This window comes from Thermobia domestica, chromosome 2 (genome assembly GCF_964235325.1).
Source record: "Thermobia domestica chromosome 2, izTheDome1.hap1.1, whole genome shotgun sequence".
NCBI classification, from domain to species: domain Eukaryota; kingdom Metazoa; phylum Arthropoda; class Insecta; order Zygentoma; family Lepismatidae; genus Thermobia; species Thermobia domestica.
This window is the reverse complement of record NC_137455.1, coordinates 290,118,720-290,133,424: the sequence shown is the minus strand read 5'-3', so window position 1 is coordinate 290,133,424 and position 14,705 is coordinate 290,118,720. Positions and strand designations below refer to the sequence as shown.

Genomic DNA, 14,705 nt, shown 5'->3' with positions numbered 1-14,705 from the left:
TAACAACCATCTTTTTTCGCTCGACTCAGGTAATCGTCTCCATTCTTCTTCACACCCACATTTCGAAAGCTTCCAGTCATTTTTTCATTTTTGCGCAATGTTCATGATTCTGCCCCACACAGTATAATACTCCACACGAAGCACTATTATGAGTCTTTTTCCAACTCTTTATTTAAGCTTCCACCAAATAGTCTTTTCTTCCTCTTAACGACTTCTTTCGCCATTCCTATCCTTCATTGTATATTATTCATAATATATTGTAGATTATGAAAAATGTATAAATCATAGATAGATATAAATTATATAAATAAGAGATTATTTAATTTAGTAAGGTGAGGATTGTATTATACAGTAAATGAATAGTATCATGAATAATTATTCTTATAAAATGTACGGTATCTTCTAGTATTAAAAGAAAAAGCTACATATGTTTTCTTCTATTGATAGCAATATTAAATTAAGGGAATACTAATTAATACTATTTATAATTATAAGAATGATGGTATGTGCTAAAACAAAAATAATTTTAAAAAATATATAAATTTGCTTTCGAAAGAGGTAAGAGTAAGGAGCAGAACCGTAACTTGAAACTTTGCCCGGGGGAACAAACAATACATATTTGGACCCCACTAGAAAATTATCAAGTTTGGCCTCCAAGAAAAATATGAGATTTGGGACCCCTAGGATATAAAACCTTTATTACTTTTAAGGAACCAAATTGGCGTTTACCTTAAATAGAGTCAAGAGGGAAATATATTTTATTCAGGCGATAGGGCAGCAGTAGCATCTTAAATTATTTTAATCTCTTTTAGAAATGGTATGATGGACCCAATCCATGCTTTACTAGTTAAAGTAAAAGAATAATATTTGACAATTTAAAGCCTTAAGAAATATTTATATTTATTGTTTCTGGGGACCCTAATGGTAGACATTTTACTGAAATCACTTTTTCGTTTTATTTAAGTGTTTTCTTGACGTGGTGAACCTATTTCATGTTTCATTTTACATTCGTGTTCGTAAAGTATCATATTGAATAAGAAAGTTTTAGCTCAATCGGCGGGGAGCTTAAATAAGGCATATCTACAAACACTCCCACAAATTATGGCATTTGTATGGAGGTCCGTTGAACATTCTGACTAATAAAAGCAGTCCCCATTTGAAAAAAAAAAAAAAAAACACTGAGAAACTTCAATAAGTCATATAAATTCTTCTCCTATACTCAGCGGCGCCGACTTTTCAAAGTTTATGTGGATGTATATCAATGGCTGGTCGTGTTAGCCAGGGAAGTCTCGATATATGATCGACTCATTTTTGGTTAATTTTTTTAAAGAACACTGTTATAAAGGGTTGTGCTGTGATAAAGTAAAATATGTCAGTACTATAAGGGTAAGTTCCGGCTGTTCTAGCTCAGTTGGTAACACGACTGACTTAAACGCAAGAGAAACGGGTTCAAACCCGGATCCAAACTAAAAATCTTGTGGGTGCATCGCACCCACAAGATTATTCGTGGATGCCGGAGACCCGGAGCATCCACGTAGTCGGTGCGCATGCCTATACTCCCGAATAACTGCGTCAGCACACGTGCTTTCTGTGTGTATTCTTTTTCTGATTCAATCACTAGTAGATATACATGTGATTTGCATTCCAGATCTTATGTTAAACAGTAAGTACTCAAATGAGATGTTAAATTTTAAGCAAACAAAATTCTTTTCTTGATGTGCAATTTCCACAAGATACCACAAGAATCCTGTGAATATTTAACCATGCGAAACTGCGTTAGTGACCACGACGCTTGAATCGGAATCGAAGTACCATGGGCAAAAGTCTGAAGAGCCTGAGCGCACTGTGTCATAATGGTTTCATAATGGTGTCATAATGGTGTCGTAATGTTTTTCGGTTAAAGTAGTTTATAATCGGACTCCCATTGGTCTTAGCAATTATTATCTTTTCTTTGTACTCTTATTCATAACAGTGCCTAGGGCGGAGGGCAAAGTGGTCATGGCCCTCCCTCAGCAACTAATGAACTATTTTGAACAAATAGAAGAATACATGAACTAAAAATAAAAGTAGCGCTTCTTCAGTGTTACTATGTTAAGCGGAAGCATTTAATAAACGGAAATTGATGAATCCAAGTTTCTTTTTTCTCTTCCTTACTTTTCTAAACGTTTTGCTGGCTGTTCTATAAACTAAATTGTTTATCCATTTTTCTTTCAGTATTTTCGCCATAGAGCTATACCGATAAATATCGTACTAAAAATTAGCACATTCAACTCTTTTCTTTATGGCATACCGACTGCTTGTTATTATAATTTTCATATTCTATAATATTCTTTTCTTGTTAAGAAATCAATTAACCCCTTTAGGATTAGGTGGTAGAGCGGTCTTAGCCGAACCTAGCCCTCAATAAGGAGTTATTATTATTATTATTATTATTATTATTATTATTATTATTATTATTATTATTATTATTATTATTATTATTATTATTATTAGTAGTAGTAGTAGTAGTAGTAGTAGTAGTAGTAGTAGTATAGAGGAAGCACATAAGAAATTAGAAAGAGACAGAAAATATCGTTCATTTGTTGTGTTTCTGAAATTAATTATGAACAATGAGGACTTGCTGTATTCAGCCATACTCTGTGCAGTAGCGTTTAAAGATGAGCGTGACTCTAGCCCCTTCTAAATATCAGATTTCGTGCTGAGAAAATTTGGTAACCTCTTATTGTTTACGAGAAAAGCAGACTGGCAGGGGTTAGAGTTTGGTATTGTTTTACCTTCGTACTTAGCTATCTATGGTGTTTCGTGAATCACAGAATATAGGGCAGCGTTTGTTGGTGGCTTAATTCATGTGACAAAGCGAGCTTTGTAGGTAGCAGCAAATTTATGAAACATCACTATTCAATCTATTATTAAAAAGTCTGGCGGGTGACGCACTTCAGTTCAGTTTTCTTGAGGGTTTCGTTTGGGGTGTTTTTTTTTTATCTTGCATTGGGTCGAACAGTGATTTCATTTTAATCAGTGTAGTGTGTTTTGTATTCGTTTTTGGTTATTTATTTTTAGATAATAATATGAAAAGAGAAAGAACATATACGCAACCTTTTCCCACAAAGAAGTAAGGGAACCCCCGGATAAGTAACCTCTTTTCTGGTGAAAATAACGGAATTAACGTTTCGGAACGCCTTGTCCGTATGCAACATGCTTGATATTTTTAGGTACGCGGGTTTATATAACAGGACAGGATAAAAGTATTGCTTTTTCGTTCATATTGATGGGCGTTTTCATAAAATGAGAGGATAAATACCCAGGCAATAGAATGATTGCGGAGACATTTCTTTAAGAACATTCACATTCCTCTTCTTTTTCAGATTCTGAATAAGATCCAGCAACGATGACTGTTTACAGTTAATCTTTAATGATAATAAAATAATGTGCATGTGTGTCTGAGTAGATCCTATCTGTTTGTCAATTTTTCACATAAAAATGAGTGATCTAAAAGCACTAAATTTTGTAGATGGATATATTTTTGCTAGATCTAATTGTCTGCCAAATAATTTTTCGATTTTCGGCTCGGAGGGGGACGGATTTTTGGAAAGTGAAAACATATACATAAAAGGAGAGGATAAATACCTGGACGACAGATATTATAGGTGGTGGATTGGAGTTTAGCGTCCCTTTCGGCAGCGAGACTACAAGATACGTGAACCAACTACTTAACAGGGTGTACAAACAACGTGAGTTCATGCCGACAATCGAACCCAGGTCTCTCGTGTCACAGCATATACACTACGCACACATACACACACATATACGCACGAGTAAGCTCCTGACGGATATTGCAGTCAAATCCGTAGTTTTAGCTGTCGTTGAAGTGAATAGTAACAATTCCGATGCCATTCAAGTCCAAGTTTAGCCCCCAGCATCATATGGGTGAGTCAAAAATAACATGTCCATAAAATGTCCTATATTTGTGTCGAATCCATAGCTTTTGAGATTGTTTCGCAAAGCTGATTGATGGCAGTCCAAATGACATTTAAGCCCAAACTTAGGCAAGAAGCGACATGTCAAATAATCCCGGAACTGCCAAAGGTGAGCCATGCGCGTTGCTTCTCTTTATTTACTTATATCGCTAATATTGAGAGGGACAACGCCGAAGTTGAAACTCTTCGTTATTTATTTATTTATTTCACTGATATTGGTAAGGACATTACCGAAGGTGACTCATATGAGGTTTTACTCTTATTTATTTATTTATTTATTTATTTAGTCCACTCATTTCTTTACTTTCAAATATGATCTATTCCATACACTGCAAAAATACAGAAATTATTTTTAGACACAGTAGGACACTGTACACATTACCAACACTCTTTGAACACTTCCATGACACATATTCACCTTTTGTGGATACAGTGTTGTCGAAGTATGTCCCAGATGTATGTACAAAATGTGCAAAACGTATTTCATCACTTTGTTTCCTAACTCTTTGCCAAGAAGAAGTGTTTTAAATATGTCGTACTAGATACTGTTTTCGAATAATGAACGCTTTTGGACACGCGTAGCACACTCTATAAAAACTCACTTGATATATTTCCCCATCAACATCTGTACTACAAGTGTTTAAATGCTGTTTTAATTTTTAAAGTGTAAACCTTATCCTCTCCATGCGAAGGAAGAGTTCTTAAGTTAGTATAATATAAAATAACGCTCCCGTTCGCATGTGTGAGCGTGTGCATGTGTGTGTATGTGTGTATGCCAGTCTGTCATTAGATTTTAGGATAGAAAGAAGTCACCCACAGCCCCCACCAAATGTTGTACATAGACAGACATTCGCCTGATCCTATCGCGTACGAAGTCGTTTTTTTGGATTTCTGACTCGAGAGGGGTTAGGATCAAAATTTATGCAGAAAATTATAAACAAAAATGTGTATATGTTCATTGAACGATAGTACCTGTGAGATAGGCAAAGCAACCGTTTTTCCTGTGGTCTAAGTTGCATATTCTTCCTGTGTGAAGAACAGGCATGTGAGTTGGTCCCAAGAATCGATTGAGGGAAAGCCAAAGGCTCGTTGTTACATATTTTATGCATTCTTCACTTTCAAAGATTTTGCGTAAACGTTATTCTTCCCGTACGAAGAACGGACACTTTTGATAGTAATAATGATAAAACAAACCTCAATATTGATTAGTTTACCTTATTTTGTAATCAAAAAGATTCGGGTTCGAATTCAAGAATAGGACATCCTTTCTGAGATTCTCCTTTATTTTACACTCAATCATAATGACAAGCACTAAACTTCAAGTTTCATTGCCAAGCAATTAAAAAGCATCAGAAAACATGTACTAAAACTTTCTAGTACACAACCAAAGAAGAGATGTAAAGCTGAATTACTTTCAGTGAATATGTGGTTAGCATATCAATCAATTTCCATCGTCAGTACGGATTTCGTTAACATTTAATTCAAGTAACTTCCCGATCGCATCATGATACTAGGCCAACAAACTCTGTGCTCTACCTGAAATAGAATCTAGAATAACGTGCACCAACGAATGCGTGCTGATCATTCGTTTACATGTATAAATGGATACACGAAGTCCGAATCGGGATGGTAAGAAGGGAATATGTTACAGGTGGTAATATTAAATACATAATGATTTCTTTTAAAATTAAGATGAATACACTTTTAAAAGTATCGTGTTCAACAACTAGACCTATCTCTTCATACGTGTCTTATATTTACACAATACAATAATTAAACAAAAAATAATGTTTAAGAGTTAATCAAAATCTTGGGCTACATTTCACTAATCATGTTGTGTACTATCGTCTCGCCAGTATCATGATGAAAAGCTTGATGAAGAGTTCTTTAGTCTCAGTTTCATCTTCACGGTTGGCGTGGTTATCACACAGCATCGAGTTTTAGAATTACAAAAAAAAAAAAAAAAAAAAAAAAAAAAATCATCTTGAGATTCTTCAATAGATCTTCATGGCTAAGCGGTTAGCATACGCGCCTTTGGTGTACGAATCCCGGGTTTCATTCGAGGCGGAGCTCATGTGGTTCGGATTTTACGTTAAACTGTAGATCCACGTCTTATATAGCCTCGCAGCTGAAAGGAACGCTAACTCAAATAGAATCAAAAATCAAATCGAGTTTCTCGAAAATGACGCATCAGACTTGCATTCATCCATATCATTTTGTTCAGAATAATAAGAACTATTGATTGGTATAAGTATCATCTGTGCACAATTTTGTTTTCGTTAAATGTTAATTATATTGTTGAAGTTATTTAAATTTGTGTTCTACCCACGTGTAGATTGTATATTTAGAGATGATCAGAGATACAAATTATTAATGGTGAAAGTAAGAAATAATTTAATATTTTTGGAAAGAATGAGACTCGATTAACTTTATTAATCAAATAACAAACATTATGGTTCTTGAAATCATATTCTGAAATTCCTCTTCAAATATGAGCATTATGTTATTGACATATTTATTGAAACTAATAGAAGCAGAAAAGTAAGATGAAAGAAAAAAAAAGCGTTGAAAAATATCTCAATTCCAAAAATTAATATTATTTCATGGTAATGTTTCTTATGTTAGCTGGAAACCCTGCCGCAACGCATTATAGTGTTCCGCAATAAGTGACACCACAACTCAAGCACACCGGACAGCTGGCAAGGAAGAAGAGTCCAACTCGCACAGTCCGTCCAACTAGGCCTACCTCATGAATCGTAATTGTAGTGACCGCTTTCTTGTCGCAGCAGCACAACGCTCTGCGGGACGCGAAATGGCAATACTCTGTCACTGATCCATCGAAAGTAAAAGGGGAAGTGACAGAGAACTTCGAGAAGGAGAAAGAGAGAAACTGAAAGTAATCACAGCAATGCAACTGAAACACTAACTAATAATTACCTGAGCATTGCAAAGGTCGCGGGGAAGGGAAAAGATAGTAATTTTACTTGTTTTGAGAGTTGCGAGCGAATATAATGTGACGAGGCGGAAATTGGTACATGAGAGAGAGAAAAGAATAATTTTTCTCACGAATCTCGAGGCCGTTCAGTGTCCTAAAAAGTATCTTTGCACGCGCGTAAAGGTGTGTGACAGAAGTAAACTCAAATCTTTTTTGAGATCTCTCGTTGTCTGTCGATGATACGCAATGGATAAAAATTCTTCCGATCATTGTTACACCGCCAACGGTACCACCAAACTACCACGAAAAGATGGATCTGAATCTACTAAAATTGACACATCAAATGTTGATGAGAAAACTGGTTTTGAATTTCGGAAAGACTTCACATGGAGAGAAAAAGTGAAATTTCTATTTAATAATATCACAGTAGAACCCATTTTCGCGTGCTACATTGTACCTAGCGTCTTAGCCCAGCTGGCAACTCAGAATTTGTATTTAGAAAAGGCATGTAGGGTCAATCTAAACTACAGTGATGAAGTGTGTTCCGCTTTGGCCAGAAGAGAAACAGCAAATTACACGATACAAGAAGCTGAGGTTCAGCGGCTTGTGGCCAAAATGGGCATTTGGAAATCTGCAGTTCAAAATTCAATCCCGATCATTTTAATTCTGTTCTTAGGTTCGTGGACAGATCGTCATGGACGAAAATTTTGTATGTTGCTTCCTATAATTGGTGAACTGTTAACAAGTATTGCACAAATTCTGTGCGTTTATTTTGAGAATTGGTCTATGGAGGTAGCTGGCCTCTTTGAAGCCCTGTTTCCTGCCATCACAGGCGGTTGGATGACAATGAGCATGGCCATCTTCAGCTACATCGCTGACGTAACAAGTGTTGAGATGAGAACTTTACGTGTTGGGTTTGTGAACGTGTTTATATCAGTTGGTATCCCGATTGGAACAGCACTCAGTGGGATTTTATACGTGAAAATAGGTTTCTATGGAGTCTTTACTGTGTCTACGGTTCTGTATGTGTTGAGTATGTTGTATGTGATTATTAGAATAAAGAATGTGAAACCAAAGTCTGCCGAAGGCCAAACTGAGAAGATTGGATTCTGGAAAGATTTGTTAGATGTAAAACATGTTGTGGGGACTTTCCAGGTGACTTTTAAGAAAAGACAAGACCAGAAGACATTGAGGCTTATTCTACTCATGGCAGTTTGTTTTGTTGTGTTGGGACCCATCTTTGGTGAGTAAACGCAACTTTTCTTAATAACATGCTGTCATAACAAGTTTGTTTAGCAAGTCCCGTTACTTTTCGTTAGACGCTAAAGCTATTGTGGAAGAGACGAGCTCTGTGCAAATTTACTTTGAAGATTTCATGTACACAAATCCAGTTTCTCCTGTGAACTCTTGTCACTTTTGTTTTTATCTGTATGTTGTGTCAGAGTTGCAGTTATTTTATTTACACATGCTGTTGTATTTTGCTTGAAGTCTTCAATCTGTCTCTAGTACGAAAGATAGTAACCCTCGATTACTATATCATGAGAAATATAGGAGTAACGATTAAGATTTGATTCTGAGATAGTACTTACGTTTATTGTTTACGTAATACAAATAACGAAAACATCAGGCAAACACAATAAGAATTACAGACAAGAATTATAATTGTTAGGTGGAAACAAATTCCTCTTAACTTATTTCACAACATAAGCCGGATTCAAGGTTTTCATTTTAAGAAATGTAAACACTTTACGTCAACAATGTATTTGGTTCTCTTAAGTTCAATGTCCCAAGTTAGCACAGAGGCATTGTAAAACGTCCACTAAACGTTTAACATGAGGTCGAAGCAAAACAGTGTGCGACTTTCACCGGTAATCGAACACAGTACACGCGCATGCTATATAAGTATGCTTAGTAGCACATTTGGTTATCTGGTTGTACACAACTTGTTCTTTTCCAATTTCACTGTCCTCTGCCAAGGAAATGGAATAAATAAATAAATAAATACGACCTTAGCCTTCACTGGATTCCTAACTCAATATTTCCTTCTGCACTTAAAAATTGTAATGGAAAATCTTAATCTGATAGCTAGTAACGGGACTCGAACCCGCAACCTCGCAGGTATACAATGTGTACCACACTGGTGATGACATATATGACATATAGGTTATTAAATACAAAGCATAGTATTGTACAGAAATGTAGTCTATAGTTACCTCCTTTGAAACACCGTCAACAATAACTTGGTAGAGCCTTCACCGCTACATGACATAACCGTAGGATATAAAACTGAAGCATTTTATTTCAATAATTCGTGATTATAATTATGTTAATTGGTTGTGATAAGCCAGAGACCCATGTTATCTTACGAGTAAAGGCAATTAATTTTCACAGAATCTCCATTCCCCGCAAATGATTTACTTCAAACAAAATTTTATAATTCCCCTCTCCTCGAAAAAGAGCTTTATAGCTCTTGGTTTTATTCGCCATGTATACAGGGTGGCCCAAAAGTAGGTATACGCTCCTGCATTGACCTAGTATAACATTCTAGTTTATAATTTTATTTGCTCAGACTGTTCCGAGCTTAAGATATAAGTAAAAAAGACATTAAGAACAAATAATAAAGAAACTAAGTCTACCTGATGGATAACAATAAGAAATTATATAAAAGGTAATGAGCTGACTGTATACCTACTTTTGGGCCACTTTGTCTATCTACCACACCTCCATTTCTTAAAAGTGCAAGGGGGAGAAAATATTTAGTTTCCAAACAACGGTAACTAATATTAGTACAGTACTTGCGATTATCCGAGTTCCGGTTAACCGAACCTCTGGCTTAACCGAAGCAGTCTAAGAAAAATGCAGTTGACGTCGGTTGACCTTCTCTACCTATATAGCCTTGGCTCATCATCACAGCACCAAAGAGAGGCTAAAAGTTGTTCCAGACGGCAATCCAGACTCAAATGTTTTCTATGGTATTGTATGTATGTAAAAATATTCGGTTTTTATAAGTTTTAGTGTACTGTAATAAACAATTCCTCTATATAAAAAAAATGTTTTTTTCATTTACAGTACGTACTACTGTACGTAATAACGGCTGATCTCCGTATTATCCGAGTTTTTGCGTATCCAAGGTAGACTCGTCTCCGATTACCTCAGATAATCGCGAATCTGTGCTTCTAGAGACAACTTATTAATGATGATTTCGCAGACAGTGCGCCCTGATGGTGTAATTAGGAAAAAATAAAGTACAAATTAACCTCAATGGAATTTTATAAATAAATGCAATGTTAGCGATGGATTTCAAGGAGGGTGTTAGTGATGGATTTCAAATGGCATGTATTCTTCGTATCCGTTATGCAGAAATTTTCTTCCCAAAAAATAGCAAACAATCTTAACGATGTTTGTGGTGGTCTGAGAGAGAGAGAGAGAGAGAGAGAGAGAGAGAGAGAAAGAGAAAGAAAGAAAGAGAAAGAGAGAGAAAAGGGGGAGGAGAAGAGAAACATCATTAATATCCCTGTTGTTTACAATTTTCGAGCCCTAGTTACCTGATTGCAAGAAGATTTGCCGAATAATTAGTAAGCCTGCTATTTTGTTCCTATAGTTATGTGTTACAGCACTCTATTTTACGTCATCTCATTTGGTCTCTTAACGAATTCCAAAAGCGCGATTTTAGAATTAAATGTATACAGAATAACTCCCTAATTTCTCTGCAATATTTTATTTCCGTTTATTCAATATTCGTGGCTAAGTAGCTAACGGGTGTATATTCTGTACTAGTTATTCCATGTTCGATCTCTGATGGGAGTGCTTCTTCTGGATAAAACCGCGACAAATTGTTCGGTCCATAATTTAAAAACTATGTTCCTTTTCATGTGATATTTATTGAAAAGTATTTGTAATTTCAATCAATTAATCCTTGGCACATCTCAATTGTGGTTTTGAGTTCCTTCGTGGCTAAGCGGTTAGGGTACGCGCCTTTGGCGTGGGAGACCCGGGTTCGATTCCCGGCGGGAGCTCATGTGGTTCGGATTCCACGTTAATCAGTAGGTCCACGTCTCATATAGCCTCGCTGCTGAACGGGACGCTAAACTAAAATCAACTCAATTGTGGTTTAGTCGTAATGAAATTACATTTTTCAGTTTAACGTCCCACGTTTATGCCCTTTGAGCTAAGGGAGACGGATGATTAAGGCAAGTGAATGATGATGGAAGAATTGGTGGAATAAGAAAGTGGGAGGAAACGGGAGTACCCCGAGAAAAGCCACGGACATGATGCTATCCACAACAAACTCGTTTGGTCAGGGATAGAACCAGGAACCACACGCACCAGAGGTAAGCATATTACCACTGAGTCACCCAGGGGCAAATCCAGGACGGACTTGTCCGATCGTCCCCCCTTGGATCCGCCACTGGAGTCACCGTGCCTCCAGTGTGGTTTAGTCGTGTCCATTTACATACGTGTGCAGCGCCCTCTAGTAATTTGGCATCCTAATAGTCTAGTTAAAGCTTAACCCATTGATCTAGTGCCTAGCAGACGCGCACGTGGTCCCAGATTCGATTCATTGAAATTTGAGCTCATTGTGGTGGTTGTAATTCAACCTTAGACTCTACATCCACATTTCATATAGCCTCAGTGCTGAAAAGAGAACGCTAAACTCTAACCAACTACTCCTACATAAAGGGGTTTTGCACCACATGTGGAGTTAGCACACTGCTGTGTCTATTTAGCCACTATGGTAAAAACATAGGTCATAAAAATGAATACTAAACTTCATGTTTGTTTTACGTAACTTTAACATATGTAGTATATACATTATAACACTCAGTTATGCTCTGACAACAATAATCCCCGTAATTTATTATGAGGCTCAATCATGAAATACAATTTTAATTTTTACAAAAGAAAAATCCATTACAAATCGTAAACATAGAAGAATTGTAGGCCCTTTCTTGTATAATTACTCCCTTTCTTAGATTACGTAAGAATCATTAGCATGAATTACCAAAACGACATGTGAGAAGCTAACATGTTCTTTTTCTGATGCTGTGTTTTGGCCTTGAACAGGGACTATAACGCATATACCCAGCTGATGTGGTCACACGAACAGACAATTCCCAATTAAATTCCTGTTGAGGTAGGTCATTTTGTAAAGAAGTGATCTTCCATTGTGCCCTAAGGCAAATATTAAATTCAATGGCTGCGTGGGTTAATTTACTTTTGTCCTTTCAATATCACGTTACCAATACCCTTCAATTTAAATAGCTATATTATACCTATATACAGAGTGGTACAAAATTAAGCCGATAAACGCACAGAGGTGTTGCCTGACACCAAACGTTAGTTAGAAGATACGAAAAGAAGATTTCAGTTTAACGTCCGACGTTTATGCTCTTTAGGCTAAGGTTGACGGTGATGATGGAAAAATTGGTGGAATGAGAAAGTAGGAGGAAACAACAGTACCCTGAGAAAACCCACGGACACGATGTTGTCCATCACAGATTTATATGGCCAGAGATTGAACCAAGGACCCCATAGACCAGAGCTAAGTGCTCTACGACTGATCCACCGTGCCTGCACCCCGATAGTTAGAAGAAATCAGAAAGATAGAATCCATTAGTTTTAAAAGTATGAGCGAATTTCCACAAAGGACGTAAGGGAGTTCACGCTATTTTCTAACGTAAAGATGATTCGAAATTAGGCTTAATGTCGTAACTAAAATACAGACAACATGAAGCCGTTGTCAGCACATCGATAACTGCAACAAATGCAAGATGGCGTAGGAATTAAACAGTTAAGATGTGGTTGGATATAAACAAGGAGTAAGAACGGGCACAAAAATCAATAAACTAGAAATTAGACTGGAAACAAAATAATTAAATGGTGTGAGGAGACAGGTATGACGGTTTGGCCCTCGACTGCATTCTAGAATCGTCCAGAGATCATCTAGTAAAAGTCTATAGACTTTGTCTTCAATATTTCAACACAAAATTTGTCGTAGGAGGTGAGATTCGGAACACGAAGTGGTTGTGTCGTCAACTGGTAATAATCAGATGTGTGATTGTTTGTTTAAGCACTGGTGTAATGTTATGAATCTGGAATCTGCGCTCATCTTTGTGAAAAAACAAATCCGTTAATATCTTAAGATATACATCAATCATTTACTTCAATCATTTTGAACTAGGCCAATCATCTTACCTTTTCTGTGAATATACGGAGTGTTTCATAACAACACCGACAACGTTTGGGAGGTGATTCCTGACATCAAGATAAGACAAAAAGTATAGACCAACCTGGGTGCAAAATGCTACCTTTCGGAGTTATAGACTGCCACAAACATGAGAAAGTGAACTTTAAAGGTCCATAGCTCGAAGACTATGGGACCTACCGTAGTCGGGTCAAGACTTCACTGAGGAACTAATATGTGCCCAATCCAAAAGTACATGTTTCAGAATCCTAAAGTACTCACGCAACAATTTTTATAGAGTGAGTTCGGCTAAGGATATATCATTTGAAGTACTCACCAACTACCTTTGTAAGAACATAATAAAAAGTGGTTGTAGGAACATAATGAAAAGAAATTATCAGCGTTTAAAGATATTCCAATAATAAATATAGTTTAAATCTTGTTATATCACACTTCCATGGACCTCTCGTGACGAAGAAATAACTTCTAGTTAAAATTTAAAAAAAAAAATAAATTTTGTGTATTAATTTACAAAATTACACTAGAAAAATTCTACACGATACGAGAAAATCTTTCCGAGAATTGAGGCGAGATGAGAAATAAGTCTTCGAGAATCGAGACGAGACGAAATAACCTTATTTCTCGTCTCATCTCGTTATATAATGAAGTATTATTTTTCTCAGGCTTGTTGGAAATTCAAATTACCAATCAATGTACTCAAGCAAAACAATATTCTTTTTCTACAGTTTCTTCAAAGCATCGTGTTTTGTATTTAGATAAGTAGACCTAGTAATGACTTTCATTTCTACGAGTATTTTAAAATGAATTATCCAATGTTTAGAAATTGTCTTGTCAAGTAGACTAAGATCAACCTTCAGGATTAATCTACTTCGAGATAATACTACTATTTCATAGAGCAGTTGAAAAATGAGAAAATATTGGTTGCCATTTACAAAATAGCAGCAAAAAGCAGAAAGATGAGTAAAAATTATTACTTGCTACAAAATACATGTATAATGTTCGGTATGCTTAGAAACAGGCCCGAGAACCAGCCACAGATGTATGGGGGGATCATAAATAAGTTAGGTGGGCGTAAGTCATTAAAAATTCTCTTACAAATATCTGAATTGTTTTTTGTATTAATAATAGAAATTTGTATTGAGGTTTGGAGGGGCCATGGAAAGTTTAGGGGACAGGCCCCCCTAGCCCCCCTCTGGATGCAGGCCTACTTGGAAATGACGATATAGTTTCCCAATGCTCTTCGCTACTGTCCTGAAAACAGATAATAGGAAAACAAGAAAAAAATCACACAACCCTAGTTGTTCGTTGTAGTCAAACATTTATTGTGGTCAGTAGGTGACAAATATGATAATGTATTGCTTTTTGTTTCCGACTCATGTATAGCAAAATAAATCCTTTCTTTCAGCTGCTCGAAAATGATACACGTATTTTGCTTTGTACAGCATCTTTACGTAAGTGTGTGAAGCTATTTGATCCTTGTATCTTAGTATAGACAGGTTGGTGGTGTCAAATAAAGAGACAATGTTCGTACAATTTCCTACTTGATTTGATCTTCTCAGAAACAAAAATAATCCTGATCTTTATTACC

At 36.3% G+C, this 14,705-nt stretch overlaps 1 protein-coding gene across 1 annotated transcript in view; it reads left to right on the top strand.

Annotated features, from left to right (window-relative positions):
* Positions 1-6,671: 6,671 nt before the first annotated feature.
* The window catches only part of LOC145678566 (putative peptidoglycan muropeptide transporter SLC46), a 147,180-nt gene continuing 139,146 nt past the window's right edge, over positions 6,672-14,705 (top strand). The window contains exon 1 of the mRNA XM_081748868.1: positions 6,672-8,155. Coding sequence (XP_081604994.1) covers positions 7,159-8,155 — 997 coding nt within the window. The 5' untranslated portion in view covers positions 6,672-7,158. The remainder of the gene's footprint in view (positions 8,156-14,705) is intronic.